The 24,833-nt window shown below is 36.5% G+C and overlaps 1 protein-coding gene across 1 annotated transcript; it reads left to right on the plus strand.

Moving 5' to 3' along the window:
- The first annotated feature begins 313 nt into the window (after positions 1–313).
- LOC140139129 (uncharacterized) lies at positions 314–8,885 on the plus strand. The gene is made up of 3 exons (XM_072160910.1): positions 314–1,438; positions 2,026–2,664; positions 8,181–8,885. Exons 1-3 carry the CDS (start codon positions 314–316, stop codon positions 8,883–8,885), a joined length of 2,469 nt encoding a protein of 822 aa, XP_072017011.1.
- Positions 8,886–24,833: the final 15,948 nt, after the last annotated feature.

The following is a 24,833-nucleotide window of genomic DNA, read 5'->3' on the forward strand; positions in this document are numbered from 1 at the left end:
ACCAAATATCCTAAAGAGTCGTGTGATATGTCGAACTTTTCCTCTGGTCATAAAGAACAAAACAAGTCAGCGTTCGCGTATCTGTATTCGTAGCCGCAGTTTGTGGCCCTCACAACATGGGCTTCCGGTCCTAGGAAATGGAATATTACTGATAAATATATATAGATGGCAAAATCAGTAAACCAGTTTAAGTTACAAACAAAGAAAAGTCTAATAAAAAGGAAGGTTTCAGTCGCAACGTCGGTTCGTCCGTCAAAAATAGGTATGTCTGGTTGACCAGATTTAAATCAAATCTTAATTTCAACATACCCAGATGAATGAGAGTCTACACAGTTTGATTCGTAAGGAATACGGCAAGGATTGCCTAAAATTAACAAAGGACCTTGAGAAAACGGCGAGGAAAGTAGCGAATTATCGCAACCATTTACGATTCAACCTCCGGTGTTTACAGGCTGATGTGATACCCCGTAGCGCGAAACTCAGCTCTAATATCAAGGGATCGCGTGCGGAGAAGATCATTCACAGTGCTGAACGCAAATTGTTAAACGAGAGAGTTAGACAGGTTAATTTTACTATCAAGAATTTAAACAACAAGAAATCTGACATTTCCCGCGAGTTGGGTGCTCGGTTGCCAACGGAGATAAACAACAGGGTCACGCAGTTCAGTGAGCGTGCGCAGTTAGCACAACACGAAACAACAAAATCTAGACAGGTAGAGAAATTCGGCAGGCTTGCAGCGGTTTCACGTGCCGATAAGGATAGGAATTGGAGACAAAAGGAGAGCTTAATTGATCATAACATCAAAGATAGATGGGTGAGGAATTTATCGGATAGAAAACTCTCGGTAAGTGAGCAAAGTTTACTTGAAAAGGGACTAAATTTCGCGGTTGCATCTAAGCGAATTCAGGTCACTGATATTATCACTGCTACTGAATCAGCGATCAGAGGAGCTTCTATCGGGCCAGATAAAGCGGAAGAATTACGTTCGCGAGTGAGTGCCAGTATTAAAAGTGCCAAACCACCTCAATATAATCTGAGCAAAAATGAATTTAGTGCGCTAGAAAGCTTAAAGAAGGATGAAAACATCACTATCCTTCCGGCTGATAAGGGCCGTTGCACTGTGGTTTTAAATAGCAAAGACTATGATCAGAAGGCTAAAGCACTGTTAGACGATGCTAAAACTTACACTCCTCTCAGAAAAGATCCAACGAGTGGTATAAAGCGGAAGTTGACTTCTAAACTTGGTGAACTTGAGAAAAATGGGTCAATTGATTTCAAGTTAAAACATCAGCTGTACCCAACATCTGAAACCATCCCGGGTTTTTACGGCCTCCCGAAGGTTCACAAGGACACCATTCCCTTACGTCCGATCGTGAGCAGTATTGGCTCAGTTACTTATAACATCGCCAAGTATCTGGCTAGAGTTTTGGGTCCTGTGGTTGGCCTATCGGACCACCATATTCTGAATTCGAAGGATTTTTCGGATAAAATCCAAGGCCTATCGTTGGCTCCGGATGAGACTATAACATCTTTCGATGTTACTGCCCTTTTTACGAGCATTCCTCCGAAGGAAGCAGTCTCAGCGGTTCGCGAAGTTCTGACTCGGGACACCACACTTCATGAGCGGACAGCCTTATCGCCTGATCAATTATGTGATCTACTTAGTCTCTGCCTAGATAACACTTACTTTACATACAGCGGCAATTTTTACCAACAACGTCATGGATGTTCCATGGGATCGCCCGTGTCACCGATAATTTCTAACCTGTATATGGAAAGATTTGAACGTATTGCCTTGTCAACGTTTCCTGGTATAGCGCCCTCTAGATGGTATCGTTATGTGGACGATACATTCATCATAATTAGATCTAATGAACTTGACAGGTTTTTCAACCACATCAATCAAATTGATCCTCATATCAAGTTCACGCAGGAAGGTTTGTCGGACAACAAACTCGCTTTTCTCGACTGTCTAGTGTCCGCGGAAGTTGAGCGCTCCTTACTGTGTCTGTTTATCGAAAACAGACACACACGGACCAGTACCTACAATTCGGTTCCAATCACCCGCTAATTCAGAAACTAGGCGTGGTAAACACCTTGTTCCACAGAGCTGATTCTATCATTACCAAGGACTCCGACAAGATCACGGAATATCAGCACTTGCGCAAAGCTCTGGGTAACTGTGGTTACCAGGACTGGGCTATAAATAAGGCCCTGAACAAGGACAACACCAAAACAGCTGCCACGAGCTCGAATCAGACGGGGAAAACTACGAGCATCACTATCCCATACCACGGTGACTTGTCTGAGAAACTCAAACGAATTTATCGCGACCACGGGATCACCACTCATTTCAAACCTACAAACACGATCCGTCAGTCCTTAGTGCATCCCAAGGACAAACAGCCTAAGGGCAGGATCAGTGGAGTGGTCTACGGGGTACGCTGTTCGGAGGAATCAGCCTGTCAGGACTCCTACATAGGAGAAACCGCCCAACCTCTTCACAACCGCATGCTACAACACCGCAGAGCCAGCTCAGGTGGTAACGACTCAGCGGTTTTTCTACATCTAAAAGACAGCGGACACCATTTTGACACCAAGGATGTCCGTATTCTAGACCGTGAGCAGCGTTGGTTTGAGCGGGGTGTGAAAGAGGCTATCTGGGTTAGAGCGGAGCAACCATCTCTCAACCGTGGAGGAGGCGTCCGGGCCAAGCTGTCACACGGCTGGGACCGAATCATAAAGGACATTCCTCGTCGATTGTCATCAATACCGGAAGTGTCCGGTACTCAAGGTCATTTGCATCACAACCCAGCTGAAGACTGAAGGTTTCAGTCGCAACGTCGGTTCGTCCGTCAAAAAATAGGTATGTCTGGTTGACCAGATTTAAATCAAATCTTAATTAATAAAAAATTACATCTAATATTTAGGGATTATTTAATGACCTCACCCATCCTTCCACCCCCCCACCCATATCCAGTCCAACTATCAATTTCTTGTGTGGACTGTGGAATGTCTATATATGAATATTAATGTTATAAATATTTATATTGGTTCTTTCTTTGCATGTTCTTCTCCTCTTTCTTTTTTCTTTTATTTGTTAACTTTGTGTAATTGTATGTTGTAACTTAAGGCAGTGTAAGGGGTGCTCGCTTCAGGCCTTTGGGCCTTTTGAGCATCTCCTCATTCAAATGTTGTGTCTTTTATATTTTGTATGTTGATTTGAATGAAAATAAAATGATGATGATGATGTACATCATTTCCTACAGAGTCGTGAGATATGTCAAACTTTTACCTTGGTTATAAGGAACAAAAAAAGTCAGTGGTCGCATATCTGTAGGATCATTGGTTAATAAGATATAGTCACTTTTTTATAAAATTTTTAACCAAATATGCTAGAGAGTCGTGCCATAATTTTTCCTCTGGTCATAGGAACAGAAAAGTCAGTGGTCGCATATCTGTAGGATCATTGGTTAATGAGATATAGTCACATTTTTTTAATTTTGTGCACTTAACCCTCTATCTTTTTAACCAAATATCCTCGAGTCGTGCCATATGTCGAATTTTTCCTCTGGTCATAAGGGAAAAAAAGTCAGTGGTCGCATATCTGTAGGATCATCGGTTAATGAGATATAGTCACTTTTTTGTACGTTCTGCACTTAACCCTCTTTTTTTTTTTTTAATTCTGGATATCGTTTGGAGTCAAATGATTTTTCATTTTAAAGCTTATGATATATTTTCTAAACACGAAATAAAACAAAATTGACCGTGAGCCGACTTTACAGCTGTTTCGTGATGGACGGTCACATATATTCATTAACATATTTAAAATCGTTTATCCCTTTTAGTCAATATCGAATTCGGGTGTGGCTGACTTAGCTTGGGGCCAAATGCATGAATTGGCATATGGCCAAGTCAACTGTGGACGAATTGATTTGGCCGAATCGACCTGATACCAGGAAGTGCCGAAAAATTTCGTACTTTTACAAGGCAAAAAGCAACTTTTCTAGGCATTGTTGACATGGTGCCTTCACCAAAAAAAGTTTCCTACTATAAAGACCTAACTTTTGAGATGGTTTGTATCTTTGAAGGTGCAAAATTAACAATAAGCTTAAAATAAGACCTGGTTTACCGCCGGGTTTTGCAAGTCACCATCAACGACTTTGACAGATGACGTCAGACACTTAGCTTTCAAACATAATAGTAATACGCTGTTTTACTTAGCCTATATCTGGTGGCAGCAGCATTTTTCTACAGTCACGTGATAATGGCGCCGGCGGATAATACACGGGGGAACTGACGGTGTCCACATCTTTTTTTTTTTTTCTTTCTTTCTTTTTCAGTTTTTTGTATTTTATCAGTACTTGGAGCTGGTGGGGGAGAGAAAGCATTAAAATACATTCAGGAAAAAAATACAACTCGAACCAAAGATGAAGGCTCCATTTCAAAATCAAAATTACAAAAAAACAAAAAAATAAAAACAAAACAAAAACACACACCAGACAATGAGCAGGTTCAAAGACCCACAGAAGGAAGATGACAAAACAGAGTCCTGACCCTATCCGAATCCTATTTCGACCTTTACACAAATAAACCACCAGCCCCCTTCTTCATCACATACAATATTTTTATAAAAACATCCAGCATGTCCAGTGTTAATTAAACAAAAATCGTTTTGTATTGCGCTGGTATAGGAGTTGCAAGGGCCTGATACTTTGCTGATATCGAATGATGAAATTCGCCATCTTCCTCCTGTGAAAAATTTAAAGAATAGAAGGCTGACGTTGCGCCAAAACACGCAGGCCTATGTAAGTGTATAATTAGGCCTATTTAATGATAAAATGAACTACCACTAAATGTTCTTGTGCTGCAGTGCAAAACTTCTCTTTAACATTACATTAAAATAACATTGTAAATTGGAACTGACACCCATTTTTTCAGGAATACTTGTTTCAATGGGAAATGAACATTGCTGCTTGGATGATATCACGATGAGGTTAGAATTTATTCCGTATTGCAAAGCGTGTTCCCACGGATCTCCATATTCAATCGGACAATTTAAGGGAGGTGTAATGAGCGAACCGTGGTTTGGATTCAGAGGAGGGTGTCTGTAAGAGGCACAGCCATCAGAAAATGAACAACTGAGATCGCGCGCCAAATAAACTTACTGCAGAAATTTTCCAAGTCTTTAAAAAAATAGGCATAGGTGGGAATCGAACCCGGCACCTTCCGGTTCTGAATCAACGGATAGTATTACTAAGCCAACTTTCTATCTGCACTAAAACCTGTGATATTAATTCTTGATAATGCTTAACGGAAAAAATCAATACTAATGTACGATCCCTCATTTCAAATCATTAGTTTTGGTTTCTCTTTTGTTCAGAAACCAAACTTCAAGGGATTAGAAAGTGGAGATGAACTGGTCTGCAATCATAACACTATTGTGCTGGGAGGACACAAGAGGGTATTATAATCAAAAGTATAATGGCCTATTGTGCTAACATTTTCATTATCGATATCTATGAACGCGGGCGACTGTTGATGCTCTCTGCCGTAGGTGGCACACTTCCATGACACCTTATAATTACACCCGAGTTCCGAGATTCGTTTGATATTAAAGTTATGCATAGACATCATCGTTGAGACATAAAGGATGCATATATACGAGGCCTACATTTAGAAATCATGTGCATATATTGAGGGGTGGGGGAGGGGGTGTTTTGTTTATTTGTCTGAAATATAAACGATGCATGATGATGTAGATGATTTGATTATGAATTTGTTTATTCCTCGGACAGCACAACCCATACATCTTACCTATGTTCCCTCCGCCACCTATATATAGCCTCCTCCCTCCCCTCCCCACAATCGATATCGACTCTTCCCTATTATTAGTATTATTCCACTCCACTCTTGAGCTCCCCTCTCCCCCTCCTTCCCTTCCCACTTCCAATGCTCTCTCCCCTCTGTTTCTCTTTCTCCCTTACCCTTACCCCCCCTCACCTCACACCACACACCCCCCCCACACACACCCTCTTTCCCTGGCGATCTCTTCTCTCTCTCTCTCTTCTCCAATAAATAAATTGAATAAAAGTCAGTTTAAACCAGCTTTCTATGATATTGATCTTCCGTCATACGACATGCACATAAATAGAGTTGTGTATAATAGTGTTTATATCACTGAAGTCATAATCTGTCAAGTGTCTATTGTAATGTCTGTGGAAATATTTCGATGGTCTATATATTTTCACAGTGAAATCAGCTTAGGCTATTTCGTAGTCTCAAGTCAATGCTTTCAAACTAAATCAATGCTTTCAAATGTAGACTGCTTTGTTCGACTTCTCTGCTCGTGAATATTGCACTGCGAAATTTAAACCTTTCTTTTGTATACTTAGATCAGGTAACTCGAAAATCCTGTAATTTTATTCGTCACACCACTTATAAGAAACTGAAACCAAAGCCGAAACTACCTGTCACAAAAGTTTAGTTTTAAACAAAAGGTAGAAACAATGAGTTCGATATCTTGTGATTCAAGTGGTTAGGCAGGACAATAGGAAACCACGTGACCAAAACCAAAACCAAAACTAAAACTCAATATTTGAAATGAGGCGATGTCATTCAAAATCAAATAGAAAATCAAATCCCACAACTAAACTAGCAATCGATAAATCTGCTCACTCAATCATCAAATAATCAATCGAAAAGTTTTTCTAGGCCCTAACGTTGGAAAAATAAAGCAGCATAAGAAAAGTGACAGACGCACGGTTTCGAACAAGCGACGCCAAGAACAGCAACTTAGAAAGCGCTAGGCCATAGAATCACACAGTTTCTTCGAAGTCAAAGAAATGTATTAACCTTTAACGTTACGCAATATTGTCACATGACACGGGCACATGTCTGCGGGTAAAGATACTGCATGATAGAAAGGCACATAAATAATCGAATGGTCTATCCCTGAAGTTAATGGTCATTGACATGTAACCAATTCTTTGTATACCAGTGATATTCCAGCTACAGTCAACACATAAAAAGAAGTATCCCAGCAAACACAAAACGTTTTCGACATCATTCGCAAAAGGTTATAAAAGGTTGTCAGAAAACGTTTAAATGTCGGGTTATATAAAGGGTATATTAAGAGTATAAAACGTTTTCATAACCTTAAAAATCATTTTTTAATAATCTACTGCTCAGCAAACAAAAATGTTTTACAGAAAACGTTTAAATGTCGGGGTATATAAAGGGTATAAAAACGTTTTAATAACATTCCAAAAACATTCTTGAAAACTTGATACAAAACATTCTATACAGAATGTTATTTTGGGGTTGAAAAAATATTTTGCGAAACATGTTTGCCCAAAATATTTTCATAACGTTTTAAAAACGTTTTCATGACCTTTATATAACCCGACATTTAAATGTTATTAAAAGGTTTTGAAAAAACATTTTAAGAACATTTCTGTGTTTGCTGGGTTCAAATATTTTAACATAATGTTATTTCAGTATTGACACAATATTTGGCAAAATGTTTGCAAAATTAGTTTACAATAACATTTTTTGAAAATATTTAAAAATATTGTTGTAGTGTGTTTTCATACAAAACATTTCAAAACGTTTTCATGACCTTTATATAACCCGACATTTTAATGTTATTAAAACGTTTTTACCTAAACCAAAAGCCAAAATATAACATATTTAAAACGTTTTTAAAACGTTTTTGTGTTTGCTGGGTATATTGTTAGGCGTAGACGCAATCATCAAATAATCAATCGAAAAGTTTTTCTAGGCCCTAACGTTGGAAAAATAAAGCAGCATAAGAAAAGTGACAGACGCACGGTTTCGAACAAGCGACGCCAAGAACAGCAACTTAGAATTATTTCGATCGATTATGTAGCGACTACATCGCGCTCACAACGGCTCTCATAAATTATCATAAATCATCAATTATACCATTGTTTCATCTGTTAAACCAAGCGTATCTTCTGCAGAAACCATCATCACTGATCATTACCACCTCTAAGGTCAGAAAATGCCTAGGAAACCGAGTGGACAACCTCCGAAGAGTACTAGGAGTTCTGCTACTAGTGACCCGCCGAATTCAACACCAATTTCGGCTGGCAAAACAGTAGAGAGCGATATAGAAAACCGAACTTAAAGAAACGATACGTGGCCTACTTGACAAGGAAGAGACCGTAAAACCTCTGCTTTCCACCTTGGTTAACGGTATCTTAACAAATGAAGATCTACTCAATGAACTGGTAGATGGTATATACAAATCCGTCTACCAAAAAATCAAGGAAGACTCGCTTGCAGCAATAAAGCAAGAAGTCTACAATGGGGTATCGATGGATATTGAAACCAATACCCAAAGAATCAACGATCTACAAGAACAGATCCAATCCCTGTCAGGAGAAAAAGACAAACTAGAAAGACAGATGGATGATCTCGAACAGTACAGCAGAAGGAACTGTCTACTTCTCCATGGAATACCAGAGCACGATAAGGAAAATACCACTGATGCCTGTGTCCATCTTATCAACCAGCGGCTCGGCCTAAACATCAAATCTGAAGACCTCGACCGTACTCATCGTATCGGTAAACCAAAATCTGATGAAGACGCGAAACCGCGACCAATAATTATGAAATTTATTTCATATGCCAAACGCGCTAATGTCTTCGGCACAAAGAAGGATCTCAAAGGATCTGACTTCCTGATCACAGAAAGCTTGACCAATAAAAGGATGGAGATACTCCGCGGAGCTCAAGACATGATCAAATCAGGCGGTATAAAGCGTGTGTGGAGCTATGATGGTAGAATATTCGCTCTAGACAACCGGGGCAAGAAGATATCAATTGCAACAAAATCGGACTTAAATATCGCGGTCTAAGATTTTCAAATTCCATCTACATCACTGTCCGCGATCCTGGATATAATCGGACATGACTCTCTTGATTTGTTTATCATGTTTATATTTGGATATATCATTTCATGTGTGTAATTTGATATCTTATTAATATTGCTGATGCAATTATCATCTTGTTTACATCTGCAAAACTAATGGTAAGAATGAAGTTTTCTATTATTACATCGTATTTGTCATTCTGCTGGTAACTGTTTAAATTTATTGTTAATTTTGACATTTAATTATTTGCTTTGGACCATACTGCCTTCAGCTTTCCGCCATATTTGTTTTATTTATTCGTCTTTCCTTGCCATGATGGACACAGTCGATTTTGTGTGCATTGATTTCTGTATTATCAGGGATGCTTCGTTACGCTCGTCATTCCTCCCCAGCATCCTCCTTTGTGATGCTCTTGAGCCAATCACTTGATTTTCGCTCATTGTGCTCATTAATTATCACACTTTCGATTCCTCCATCATGGCTTGGATGCACTCTGACTGTGTTTTCGTTCATTAATTTGGCTCTTGTTGGTCATTTAAACCGATTTTGCGTTTTTGTTCCTATTTACACAGTCTAATGTTCGCTGATCAAGCCAGTTTTGCATCAATCATCTTCATTCAGTGCATTGAGTTGTAGAGTACGCTTTCCTGTCTTCGGATTGCTTTTCGTGCGCACTCCCCGTATCACTGGCTTGACCAATGTACCATAACATAGTGTAGCTTTACGTCTTATGCATAATGTGTCAAAGCTCTTTGTAGATTTACGGCCTATATTTATTTGTATGTTCGTGGCCAAACATTATTGTTATTTAATATTTTGGTTTGCATCGTCATCATCAATGGTTTTGTTGTGATCAGTGATCATGGTAAGTGAAGCTTTCATTTTACGTAATTCGTTCATACGGGGATTTCCCATCTTACATTCCTTGTTTGACATGCTATCATGGTTTATTTACATCGCGTCAGCATGATTAGCACCTACTTTGCTTCATTTGCGTTGATCACTGTTACACAACAAACCCTTATTGTCCCACCTTTATTTATTTGGTGACCATGTTACAATTGCTCCCATTATCAATAATTATTGTCTCATCATTTGTATTTTGGTTTGTATCGTCAACATTATTGATATTGTTGTGATTACTGATCATGATAATTGAGGCTTTCCTTTCACGTATTCAATGGTCTACGGTTTTTAATCACATCCTTTTTGTCATACCGTGCTTTGTTTACACCACATTACCATGATTCGACTACCAGCTTTGCCTCATATCATTGATCATTGTCACATCAATCCCTTGCAGTTCCAACTTTACTTAATTGGTGACCTTATTATAAATATTGTTCTCATCGATGTATTTATCACGGCTTTCATTATCCGTGTTGATTGCGGTCTGTAAAGTTCTGCCTTGTTATATTATGATTTGGGCATATACCTAATTTTATTATATTAAGGGTCTCTGAACATATTTGAGTGAATTTACTGTAATTCGATGTTCATGATCTCAGTGCTTTTTGTATTCAATATCATGTCAAGATTATAAAGTCCTGTGTTTCAATGTTCACTCCTGTGCCTGCTGTTACCCGTGATCTTAATATGAAATAAATGCACATATATACCGGAGAGTATGTTATGTGGAAACTAGATCTGTTCTCTTGTACACCTATACTGGTATCTGGTCTGCTGCTCGTACCACATTACCCTTTTCATCTGCTCTAATCTGATATCACATATGTGTACACGAGTTCAAATCCTCACTTCCCATTCCCATCCCCCCATTAGCTCTGCAAATATTCTTTGTCATTTACATCAATATTTTTGATTATTTTGGATGTATTATTATACATGTATAGTTGTTTTATCCGTACAAACATATTTCAGTGAATTAACTGTATTTCAATCGCCATGATCTTACTACTTTCTGTATTCTATATGCTTGTCATGATTAATAAGTTCTGTGTTTTAATGTTCTGAGGTTCACTCCTGTGCCTGCTGTTTTCCATGGCCTTGGTGTAAAATAAAAGCACATAATACCAGAGACTGTGTTATGTGGAAACCAGATCTGTTCTCTTGTACACCTACTGGTATCTGGTCTGCTGCTCGTACCACATTACCATTTTCATCTGATCTTTTCTGATATCATCTGTGTACATGAGTTCAAATCCTCACTTCCCATTCCCATCCCCCATTAACGCTGCAGATATTCTATGTCATCCACATCATTTTGATTATTTGTTTTATCTGTACAATTTAATACCTATATATGACGTCATGATTCGTCAGATTATTACTTCATTATATTTCTGTTATTTCATGACTGATCTGACTATTAGAATTGTTTTCATATTTCTCTATGTCGAAAGGTATTATTAACATGTGCTTATTGTTTCATCTTTTGCATTTTGATACCAAAATAGTTTGATTTACTATACCATGCTCACATTTGAGCTATATTTGTTTTTTCTATTGATGATTTGGTTATTGCTTAAATTATTCAGTTCACTTAATTGGTTTTTTATTCAAGTTCGTTTCGTTCATATTTTACATGTATATTTGAGTCTGAGAGCTTAAGAGACTGGTGCATTTTTTTTCATCACTGGGCACAGCCTCTCCCTTCTATACTAATTATTCAAATCTTTTGATTTGTTTACAAGTTGTAATTTAAGTAAATTTATTGGTAGTTTAAGTTTTGTGTTATTCGTATAATGTCCGATTTCATGTCCAATATCAAATTTGATCCATTTTCTTTTAATTGCTCACTTAATTCTCATAATGATTTCTTTGATGACACCTTGAACCTCAATTATAACAAGATCAATAACTGTCAATATTATAGTAGTGAGAATTTACCCGATGCGACTGAATTAGGCGCCAGCGACCTTTCCATTCTGCATTTTAACATCAGGAGCCTCAACAAACATACCACCGATGTTGCAAACTATCTTTCTATGCTCGATCATCACTTTGATATTTATGGCTTCACGGAAACGTGGTTTTCTCATGATGATGATGCAAATCTGGCTGATCTTAGCAATTATTCATCAGTAAATTGTGTAAGGCATGAAAGGAATGGTGGCGGCGCCTCAATTTATATCAATCCATGTATCAATTTTCGCGAAAGATGTGATCTTAAATTAGATTGCCAACATTGTGATTCTGTGTTCGTTGAGATTAACCACAAGTCTCAACAAACTATTGTTGGAATTATATACAAGCCGGAATATGTGATTTTTGACGATTTTATCAATCAGTTGACAAAGACCCTTGAAACTATCTCTAAAGAAAAGAAAAGATGTTATATTATGGGAGACTTCAACATCGATCTTCTAAAATACGATCAATTGCCTAAAGTTAACAGATTTGTTAACCTTTTCTTTTCTCATGATTTTTATCCATGCATCGATCGTCCGACTCGTGTATATCGCAACCGGCATGGCGTTACTGGTTATTCATGTATTGATAATGTATTCTCCAACGTTGTGTCAACTAATCACAAGTCTGGTGCTTTAATTACAGATCTCTCGGATCACTTCCCTGTGTTCACCATATCAAAGGGCTCCAGGTTCTTCCCACCACCCAAACCAACTGTTAGGCAAGCTAGACAATTCAAGCCTGATAACATCAAAGGCCTTAATAATGCTCTTTCTCAATCCGACTGGCATTCTGTGTATGATATTGATGACCCTGAGGAAGCTTATAATAAGTTTAATGATAAATTACTTACTTTACTTGATATTCACTGCCCAATAAAAACTACTAAATCTAACTACCGGAATACTCCTAAAAAACCCTGGGTTACTAAAGGTCTAATTAAATCGATCAAAACTAAAGATAAATTATACAAAAAGTATATTTCTAAACCTACTGATAATAATGAAATTAAATATAAAAAATATAGAAATCACCTTAATAGTCTCCTCCGTGTTGCCAAAAAATCATTCTACACTAAAGAAATTGAGCTCCACAATAATGACATGAAAAAAATGTGGTCAACTTTGAACAATTTACTCGGGCGTAACAAACATTCAAAACTTCCTGACTTTTTTACTGATGACATTGGTAGCAAAATCACCAATGCCCATGAAATTGCCACCAAATTCAACGATTTTTTCACAAACATTGGTGCTTCCCTTGCTGATAAAATTCCACCTCCATGTGGCGATTTTCAGGCTCCATCAAAACCGCCACTAATGAATATCATTTTTATATCCCCAACAACACCGGAGGAACTAATTAAATTATGTGCTAACCTAAAATCAAGCCATAGTTCAGGCATGGATGGCATCAGCACTATCTTATTGAAATCAATCATAAACAATGTCAGCATGGTCCTCTGCCACATTTTCAATATTTCAATTAAATATGGCTTAGTTCCTGATAAACTCAAAATTGCCAAAGTGACACCAATCTTTAAATCTGGTGACACCCATGATTTTTCGAATTACAGACCAATTTCAATCCTTCCAGCCATTTCTAAATTACTTGAAAAGGTTATTTATAACCGAATCCATGATTTCATTTCATCGCATAACATTCTTAGTCCCAACCAATTTGGATTCAGGCAAAAACGATCAACCTATATGGCAATTAATGAACTTTATAGCATAATTACCCAGAATTTAGATAATAAAATTCACACTGTAGGTATTTTCCTTGATCTCAGCAAAGCTTTTGACACGCTCAACCATGAAATTCTTTTAAATAAACTTGACACTTACGGCATTAGAGGAATTGCTAATAATTGGATCCGTAGTTATCTTAATAACAGGAAACAGTTCGTTGTATTCAATCAAACCTCATCTGAAATGACATCAATCACATGCGGTGTCCCGCAAGGATCGATATTAGGTCCACTTTTGTTTCTAATTTACATTAATGATCTTCCCTTTGTTCTACCACAGCTGACTTCATCATTTTTGCAGATGACACAAATATCCTCTTTTCTCACAAGGACGAAAATTCTCTCGAAACCCTGATTAATAATGAATTGGAAACTATCTCCAACTGGTTTAAGCTAAATAAACTCTCATTAAATGTTAAAAAAACTAATTTCATGATTTTTAAAAATAAACATACTACCAAACATCAAAAGGAAATTAATATTCATATTAATAATAATAAACTAGAAAAAGTCCACACAAGCAAATTTCTTGGCATACTAATTGACGATAATCTTTCCTGGAAATCTCATACGTCCCATATATCTAAAATAGTCTCTAAATATAATGGCATTATTCGTAAAGTTCGTCCTTTTCTTCCTCAGGAATCCTTATTTACACTTTACAACACCTTTGCAGTTCCCTATATTTCATACTGCAATATTATCTGGGCTGACAAAAACAACTCGCACCTTGAATCACTTTTTCTCCTCCAAAAAAGAATCATCCGCACGTGCACTAACTCCCTTTGGCTGGCCCACACAGAACCCCTCTTCAAGCAACTTAACACACTTAAGATTCAAGATATACATTTTCACCAACTTGGAACGTTCATGTTCAATTCCCACCACAAATTATTTCCAACTGACTTGTCTCTAAATAACTTGTTCATTACAAACGCAAGTATTCACGATCACCTCACAAGACAAGCCAGTAATTTCCATGTCAATTTAACCAAAACAAAACTTGCTGATAATACCATTAAGATTCAAGGTGCTCTACTATGGAATTCACTCCCCAGTCAATCAAATCCAGCCCCTCTGTGTCATCCTTCAAAACTAATTTTAAAAAGCATCTCATCAGTAGCTACATTTCTGGCTAATGGATCAAATATTTTTTATATTTCTATTATTATTACTATATTAAAATATATCTCAGATTGGACTTGTTTTCGTGTGTTTGTGTTATATTGTCCCTCTGCCTTGCGGGTAGATCTTGGTTGGAGTTTGTCCCCAATAAATTATTTTCCAACAATTTTTTTGTATGTAACTCCAATATTGAATATCATTATCATTTGCTATATTTATCATTTACTTTGTAGGTACTAGCCTTTTTACAAATTCACATGTAAATGTTGGATTTAGGCCTCTGATTTGCTCATGCATACATGTTTTGTTTTCAAGGTTGTAGGCCTATATCCAATACTTGTTACATTTACAATACATCTTTTTCATGTAATATTTTGGAAATTGCCTAAAATGACTTAATATTCTAGATATGCCTACTGGTTATAAAATTATTTCTTATTTAATATGCATTGTATACTTTGAATTTTGCATTGGTAAATCTTGTATTTTCTCTACTTACAAGGCTTGTTTGTCTTTTTCGTTTTTTTTTCCTAATGTATTAAATTTTGTTTTGCTTATTGTAAAATTGAAACACTATGTATAGGGTGCCACGTCATCACGCTGTGCGTTTGGTGGCATCCTCATCCTCTGTTTCTCATACTTTTGTCATATAATTTAAAATGTTCCACACTGTTTTATACAAGAAAATATTATTCTGTATTATGTTAACATGTATTTTGAATGGATGAAATAAACTGAACTGAACTGAACTGAAAGCGCTAGGCCATAGAATCACACAGTTTCTTCGAAGTCAAAGAAATGTATTAACCTTTAACGTTACGCAATATTGTCACATGACACGGGCACATGTCTGCGGGTAAAGATACTGCATGATAGAAAGGCACATAAATAATCGAATGGTCTATCCCTGAAGTTAATGGTCATTGACATGTAACCAATTCTTTGTATACCAGTGATATTCCAGCTACAGTCAACACATAAAAAGAAGTATCCCAGCAAACACAAAACGTTTTCGACATCATTCGCAAAAGGTTATAAAGGTTGTCAGAAAACGTTTAAATGTCGGGTTATATAAAGGGTATATTAAGAGTATAAAATTTTTTCATAACCTTAAAAATCATTTTTAATAATCTACTGCTCAGCAAACAAAAATGTTTTACAGAAAACGTTTAAATGTCAGGGTATATAAAGGGTATAAAAACGTTTTAATAACATTCCAAAAACATTCTTGAAAACTTGATACAAAACATTCTATACAGAATGTTATTTTTGGGAGTTGAAAAAATATTTTGCGAAACATGTTTGCCCAAAATATTTTCATAACGTTTTAAAAACGTTTTCATGACCTTTATATAACCCGACATTTAAATGTTATTAAAAGGTTTTGAAAAAAACATTTTAAGAACATTTCTGTGTTTGCTGGGTTCAAATATTTTAACATAATGTTATTTCAGTATTGACACAATATTTGGCAAAAATGTTTGCAAAATTAGTTTACAATAACATTTTTTGAAAATATTTAAAAATATTGTTGTAGTGTGTTTTCATACAAAACATTTCAAAACGTTTTCATGACCTTTATATAACCCGACATTTTAATGTTATTAAAACGTTTTTACCTAAACCAAAAGCCAAAATATAACATATTTAAAACGTTTTTAAAACGTTTTTGTGTTTGCTGGGTATATTGTTAGGCGTAGACGCAATCATCAATGCGGGAAGTATAAAACCATAGTCGCCACTCGTGCACTTGTTTGAGTCCACGGGCATTCCAAAAACAGCCTTCAACCCTGAAATCAGAGGTCGGTTTTGGGTTGTTACATGCAAATACAAACTAAATATATCATAAAAAAACCCACCAAGAGGACTACGAGACTTATTCAGAACCAATCTACATTCTGTTATTTACAAAAGCAGACGACAATCAAAGTGAAATTATAAAAGGAGCAAGACCAGATATCAACGTTAAATCACGGTAAGCCTAAAATCGCATCGAAAACGCCAAAATGCAGTCACAAAATTTATAATATTGCTAAATCACCAAAACGAATTGTAACGTAGGTATGCTAAAAAGAGTTGTATTAGCAATAACAAATTATGTGAAAAAAAGATTTGTTTTGGCATGTCGCTTTTTGAAATATCACCAAAAATATCAAAATTTAAAACAAAGACGAACCTTCCAAAATAAATATATATCAACACTCGGCGACTACCTGTCGCTGTGATTTGGGGTAACTCGTTGCTTCCCTTCTCCAGATACCTGTTTTTCAAGGTCGCTCATACCCCACGACTTAAAAGAATACACAAAACCCCATATCCATTTTATAGGCCATGCACCTAATACTAAATCATCGCACATCATATCACACAAACTTCTAAAAACACAGCCCACGCCGTCCATTCAATTGTGACTCTGCTAGGGAATTCTAGTTATTTTCTTCGTTAATGGTGTTACATATAATTTTAATAAATATCAGCCGGAGAAAAGCACCTTGCTGTTGATTATCTTGGGGTGATTATTCAAGGTGCGTAGCCATTATAGAACAGTGAAGCTGGTTTCATACTACCCTGCCGCTTGCCGCTGAGCGGCGTGGCGCACGCGCATTGCAGACAAACGGACACAATCGAGGCTTGTTATTGGTTGAAATACCCTGAGATAGAGTTGTTAGAGCAAAATAGTTCTGACGTGATTTTTACAAAGAACCTCACAGTTTAGATCTTATTGACGGACTCGGTTTGAAATAATACATTAACCGTGTAATCCAGTTCCGAACAATAACAAAACAAATAATGCGTTATAGAGTGGCGTTTAATTGTTGTTAGACTGGCTGTTTTCTTCAAAGTAAGTCGCTTTTATTCCATCAAAATAATAATTTTAATGTTGTAGAAAATGTCATTGATGTAGTTTGTAAAGGAAATTTCTTCATGTTCTTCAAGTTCCAAGTCCTGCCCCATTAGCTTACAATAGCCCCGATGTAGACTAACCAGACAACAGTCAACGTGACAGCAACCCAGATCAGGTAATATACTGGTCAGCTATATACATTTTAACCGTTAGTCATACAAACAAAATCAAAAACAGTTCTTAAACTGGAGTTCTTCTCCCACTCCGACGGATTAGGATGAGTTGGTAACATGGAAGCTTGGAAGCTGCGGAGCTCTGCCATATTTCAATGACTCGGGGGGTCAATTCTTTTACATTTTATACATTATGTGTCAACTGACAAAGCTTAAGTTACAAGCACAGCTTACTCAGCAAAATGACCCTTTTACCTGCTCGGTTTTCCGCTTCCAACCACGACACAGTCCATATAAAGATCCCGGGTTTCTACAATCCAATCCTCAATAGTGCCAGGGTAGTCAACGAATATTGAAACAAATTCTGCAAAAATTGCAAAAGTTTTGAAACCCTAAGACCATCACACACATGTGGAGTTTTGCAATCTCCCATGACATTCTGTAAAGTCCAAACTCAAGCCTCCAGCTTTTTATACAAGTACTCATGCAAAACCCATCATCTATTGATAAACTATCACTTCATTCACATCTTCACAGATGATGCAAGCTTGGGATTTCCCAAGATTAATTATACACATTGACCTTTCTCATTACATCATTTCCTGGGCTTTTCTCTCTAAAGGAGATTCCCATCTCATGAAATACTTTCAGCTAAAGTTAAATAATTAAATTAAATTACTCAGGGCACATCACAATACGTTTAAAACGCATTGGAAACGTCAAATTGCAGTCATAAATATATAATATTAGTATATAATTCACCAAACCGATTGTAAAAACGTAGGTATGTTGAAAGAACTGCAATAACAATAACAAAATATGCGCCCAAAGAGTTGTCTTTGGCATGAACCTTTTTTAAATATCACCAAAAATATAAAATTGTGAAAAAACGCCCCAAAATTTAAAACAAACACGAAGCTTCCAAAATAAATATATATTCGCACTTGGCGGCCCAGTCACTACCTGCCGCTGTGATTTGGGGTAGCTCGTTGCTTCCCCTCTCCAGATCAGTCTAAATCCGTTGAGGTTCGCCAGTGAACCTCATTATAAGTACTGTTTTTTGAATGTTTTGTATGAATAACGCACGGTATGTTTATGATATATACCTAAAATTTCCTCCCATTGTGTATCACGGTTAGCGTGATGTAATGGTTCATTTTGAATCCCAAAATATTTATTTTTATAGGTGGCCAATAGAGCTAAAAACACAACTCGGCACGGGGCGTCCAATGTCCAGGCAGTGTTGCCGTCATATTGTCTGTTTTGTTTACGATATTGGCTGTTGCCACAGTTAATAATGTAGTCCACCGTCGTCTGACAATACTCTTACACGGACTATAGCCCTCTATAGTTTCGTTAGCTTTACACATAAAGTCTGCACAAAAAAAAAGTAACTCAGCTGTTATCAATACGCATATATATAGGTTCAGAACTAATAATTGTTTTCACAATATTTCAACATAGAGAGAAGAATGATTTATTTACGCGCATTTTGATACCCCATTCGTCAAATGTCGTTCAATATTAACAACAAAGTAGTACAGAAAAATACCCGAATTTAAAAGTTGCAGTTTACAGCGATCAATGGTTATAATGCCGGGGACTGCTCAATAATCCGACGCCTCTATAATCCGAATGTTCTTTAGTCCGAAGGTTCGCTAGTCAAATGGGATATCAAAATGCGCGTAAATAAATCATCCTTCTTTTTATGTTAAAATATTGTGAAAACAATTATTAGTTCTGAATCTATAGGCGTATTTATAACAGCTGAGTTACTTTTTGTGCAGACTTTAGATCGAATTATGAATGCATTTTAATTTATTTCCGTAATTCTACATGTAAGTTGTGGTCCTTTCTATAATCGTTTCTAGATACATTGTATTTCATTAGTTTGGCTTGCTGCCAAGATACCGTCATTTTACTTGTTTTGATAAAGTGTCCGCAACTATTACGTTTGTTGCAATGCTTTGTACAATCCGACATTTTAAACGTTTTCTGTAAAACATTGTTATGTTGTCTGGGTATGTGTTAATAGTTTTGATAAAAAACGCGGTTAATCTTTATTTTTATGTGACTTCAGAAGCGTTTACATTATCTTCATCTAGATCTATCTCTGAAAAAAATCTCTTTTATAAACTCTTTCCTTTCCTGGTGGTGTGATGATATATTATTATGTATTATTTATACACAAATATTGGGTTTTTTTGTAAGTAAACTAATAATCAGTCATTTGGCCTCTACGCATGTTGCCATTTTAATAAAGATAATGTGTAACAATAGAGCTTAAGGGCAATATTGTCTGTAGTCATGGTAACATATTTTTAAAGATGGCATTTAAAAAAATCTACAATTGCAGTTTGAAATTACTACATTATATTGGATATTATTTACACAGAATCCGTAGAACACTCTACAGTGAAGATGGGTTACTTCTACTCACACGTCCTAATAATAATTTCAAAAGGGTCGAGATTTCTTGAAGATATACATATTAATATTTAAAAAGAAAACCTTGACTTGAGTGCTAAAGCAAACTAATTAACAGCTATTTATATGCCAACATTTGAATATTATTGAAATAATTGGCTCTTAATATCGTGTGGCTTAAGGGGTCGGTCGCCTGCCTTTGCATAGTATTTGTGTGAGGCTTGAGAGGACATCGGACATATTGAGTTATATTCTGAATACGAAAAATGTCTTTAAACAATAATACACCACGCTCGGTGGGCGGTTGGTTAAACCCAATCATTGGGCAATTTTGCCATATAATAGCTTAGCGATGTAATTAATTCAGCTATGAGTTGTCTTTCAAAATATCCTATTGTTAAAGGTCGATTCTCTCAATGTCTGTATAGAATGGTAAACTCAGTGACAATAAGATCACATTCCTCAAACACATAGTTGCATATTGAGATGCATTGATTTTATTCCTAGGAGTGGTCTGGTGGTGTATTATTCTTTTGACATGATTATATTTTAAATCCTTGAATATATCCCGTTATGTTTTTGTCTTTGTAAAAACTTTTGGCATGAATTGCAGTTGAATATATGTGTTGAAAAAATATGGTAAGCTCATGTCTGCCCTTTGAAAATGCATTTTAAAATTTATTAATTAAAAGAAGCCCGCAGATCATGATACAGCCTGCTAGATAATATCGATCGCGCACCATGCTCGCGTGTACAGCAGTTATCTGTTGTAACAATCCACACGTTTGTAATTAACAATTGAATATATGAATACAAAAACCACCCAAGTTATACTTTGGCCAAATTGAGTTCAGCATTGGAAATTGTTGCTCTACATAGGCCTGTTATATGTATGAAAGAACAGCTCAAATTCATCCTCTGTGTCTATTGAACATATGAAAAATAGCATGTATGAAAGAACCACCCACGTCCAGGATGTGAGTCTTGTAACACATTGATTGAAATCCAGTATGTATAAAAGTCCACTTGTAACACATTCATTGACCGGAGAGTGAATTTTGAAAAAAAATGGGCTTATTCAAGGAAAGTGTCATACTGCAGTTACTGTCCGTTTTCCTATACACAATACACAGTGCTCTCACCATTGACGCGTGACCTCTACAAATGATGTATATTGGAGGAATGGGCACTTGCCTAGTTAACATCACTGTGTGAAAAATAACCAGCCAATATTTAACTTATTCTCCAAACTTCTAGCAAATATATTTCTCTAACATGACCTAAAATTACAGCTAGGTTAGATGTTCAGAAATAGTCGCACTTTTGTAAAATATGAGTGAGGGCAAGGCATAGCTAGCCAACTCCCCGTGTTAATTGAATGGAGATTTGACCGAAAATATTGGTATCGGACCGCTCACTTCTGAAGGATGCCACAAACAAACGGTACAAGCTACTATTCTCTGGCAATCATCATGATGAGTTTCTTATATAGTATGCCGAAATTGGGTACTGTAGGTGATTGACAAAGGGTCGCACTTTTGTGTTTTAGGAAGGATATGTAAACGACAGATAACACCAAAAATATGAAGAAACTTATTCTCCAAACTTCTAGCAAATATATTTCTCTAACATGACCTAAAATTACAGCTAGGTTAGATGTTCAGAAATAGTCGCACTTTTGTAAAATATGAGTGAGGGCAAGGCATAGCTAGCCAACTCCCCGTGTTAATTGAATGGAGATTTGACCGAAAATATTGGTATCGGACCGCTCACTTCTGAAGGATGCCACAAACAAACGGTACAAGCTACTATTCTCTGGCAATCATCATGATGAGTTTCTTATATAGTATGCCGAAATTGGGTACTGTAGGTGATTGACAAAGGGTCGCACTTTTGTGTTTTAGGAAGGATATGTAAACGACAGATAACACCAAAAATATGAAGAAATTATTTCCAAACCGTGTTAAGTCAACAATCATTATGTTGCTCATTTTCAAGAATGCTGGTTAACAAAAGCAGGCCATTGTCTCATTTCGTGAACAAAGGTCCACTACCATTGTTTCCTTGCGTTTCCTTTATAATCGGTTACCCAACTGAAGCTGTATTATAGCAGCTCATTGCTATATCGCACATATAAAACAGACACATGTGCACAGCCAGAGAAGATCCGATTTAATCAGTTGAGCTGTTTCAATGAGTGTTATCTTGGTTTAATAGCTTTTAATGGGGTTTAAGCCCTGCAAAGGTCGAGGTGAATTCTACTGTAGACATGGCTGCATCATGTGTATATATGATTAAAAACCACCCAAGTCCAGCATTTAAAATGAACCCCCACGAAGTCCCTGAAATGCTAATCGTCATACCTAATACAGTTTAACCCACTCATTTACACGTAAAACATACCATATTGACCAGGTAAATCTAACTGAAGAAATAAAAATGATACACAGGTTTTTTCTCAAAATCACTTCCCATGGACTTGGGTGGGTTTTGTATTCATGTATTCAATTGAATAAACCGCGCTCTGTTCGGGCACTTTGGATAGTCTACAGGGGCTCGTTGTGGACAAGTGGCCTTGGCCATGCGTAGCAATATCGGCTGAGTGATCGTTTTCATTTGCAACTTATAAAAATATACCAAATCTCAAATACCGATATCATTCTTTTTCAATTTGTCAAATTTGATGTAACAAGATGCTACATACGCCCGTGTCATTCAAATGGTCATAATATGACCAGGTAAAGATTTAGGACAGGGATATCGTGAGGATTTTCATTTTGTGGAAACCTTAAATCACAAGTTCTCTATTATATGGATGCAAACCCTCGGAAGGAAAACTTCACCTACAGTAATAGAGGCACTATTCGCAGAAGTCCCTGTAGTAGATTTAACAGTTTGTCTTTAGATTAAGTTAACACTACGAAAATGTATGCATTTATAAATAACGAATTTGCAGTACGGCACACTTGAGCAGAAGGTCAAAATATCCAGGACTAAAACTACTTATATATTCAGATAATAAAAATAAATATCGTGATTTTTTCAATCCAGTCGAATATTAAAGGTTAGCGTGAAGTGAGTTCACTTTTGTATTTGTGTACTACATGAAAAAGTTGTCTCGCCAGACTGTGGACAAGTAAAGCTTGTTCGTGTATGTTCGTTTCATGGCTTTTACCTGTTCAGGGTGATTTAAAATAAAAGTAAGTCTGTGGTCTTATGGAATACATATTTTTGTAACGTAACCTGTTTCTTGCGGGTGAAGAACTTTTCTACAATGATGCAGGCAATGTTTCATAATGAGTCTGTTGATAACACAAATACATCTTGTAATGGAAAATACATTCATAATGTGACTAATACGGGTGAATGGATTTGGACGGATGCCGAAAAGTTTTTCATCACAGTTGCAATCCGGTTTCTGTTACTATCGGCGTGTTGGCAAACTCCGCATTCTTGTTTACTATATTCCGGATTCGTCGTATGTATATAGTGGTTAACTTTTATCTTGGCAGTCTCGCAATGGCAGATGTTTTGTTTCTTACCCTATCCATGACGTATTTCTTTATTATGTACTTTAATTCCGATATTAAGTACAATTTTCCAATGCAATCTAGCATTTGGTGCTGGACTTTATATATCTTATGGTATTTTGGAGTCTTCGCGTCACTAAATCTGACAACTGCCGTGTCAATTGACCGATACATAGCAATTTGTTATCCATTTAAACACACAGCTTATCAAGGAAAAGCTCAAGCCGCTAAATGTATATGTGGAACCTTAATGTTAGCCTTTTTGCTTGCCATAATCGCCTCCACATGGGGCGGGAGACTTACTGTGGTATGCCTTATGTGGGACACCTCGTCAGGAACCCAAGAACACAATGAACCTGTGTTTCTTTTATACCAACGTTGCTCATCCGTTACAGAAAACGCAGATATTATTGCTGCTATTGTTATCATGGTGGTTTACGTTGTATATTTGGCTATCAATATCGTAGCTTATTCGGGAATTGTTATTACTCTAAGTAAAAGGCGGGTAAAACATTATATAAAAAATGATGTATCTATAACAGGTGTACGTAATCAAGTTGCTCGTACTTTGGTTATCAATGGTACGATATTCTTTTTTGTGTTATTTCCCAAATCGTATTGCTATATGTTTCTATATATTAAACCGATTTGATATTGACGTGTTGACACCACAACAAAATCAACTATTTTGTTAGTGAGTCGTATATTGGTACTTATCAATTCAACACTTAATCCATTTGTGTATGCTTTTAGCAGTGAATTCTATAGAAAGCTTTTGGGAAGCTTTTGGATTCAAGAAAATGAATGGTAATGATGGACACTATGTTAAACCTCAAACCACTGATTTAACGACTTTCAGAACACAAATAACTTGAGATAAGTGTCTATATCGAATAGGATACTATCGAGAGTAAATTATCTCTTTCCCGCTACTGTCAGTTACTCAAGACCAGTGGATGCTGGTGGCAGGCCACCGTTTGATTGCATGTAAAACTGAGTCATTTTAAAGAAATGTTGAACAATGATGGCGCTATTTATCTAAAATCTTGTTTTCACCTTTACAAGGGGTAGACACTTGTATGATGGTATTAGAACATCAGCAAATACTAACATTAATGACAAGGGAATTTTCAAAAAAGCTTTTTTATCATAAAATGTAAGGTATAACTCATATTATTTGGCTAATTTAAGTTTAAAATAATATATATAAAT

Source organism: Amphiura filiformis, chromosome 18 (genome assembly GCF_039555335.1).
Source record: "Amphiura filiformis chromosome 18, Afil_fr2py, whole genome shotgun sequence".
Taxonomy (NCBI): domain Eukaryota; kingdom Metazoa; phylum Echinodermata; class Ophiuroidea; order Amphilepidida; family Amphiuridae; genus Amphiura; species Amphiura filiformis.

Bases quoted from the DNA above. Each gene is read 5' to 3' on its own strand.
- LOC140139129 (XM_072160910.1), top strand. From the start codon at position 314: ATGAATGAGAGTCTACACAGTTTGATTCGTAAGGAATACGGCAAGGAT. The intron at 1,439-2,025 runs GTTGGCCTATCG...TATCGAAAACAG, and splicing joins CTAGAGTTTTGGGTCCTGTG to ACACACACGGACCAGTACCT. The intron at 2,665-8,180 runs GTTAGAGCGGAG...CTACTTGACAAG, and splicing joins GTGTGAAAGAGGCTATCTGG to GAAGAGACCGTAAAACCTCT.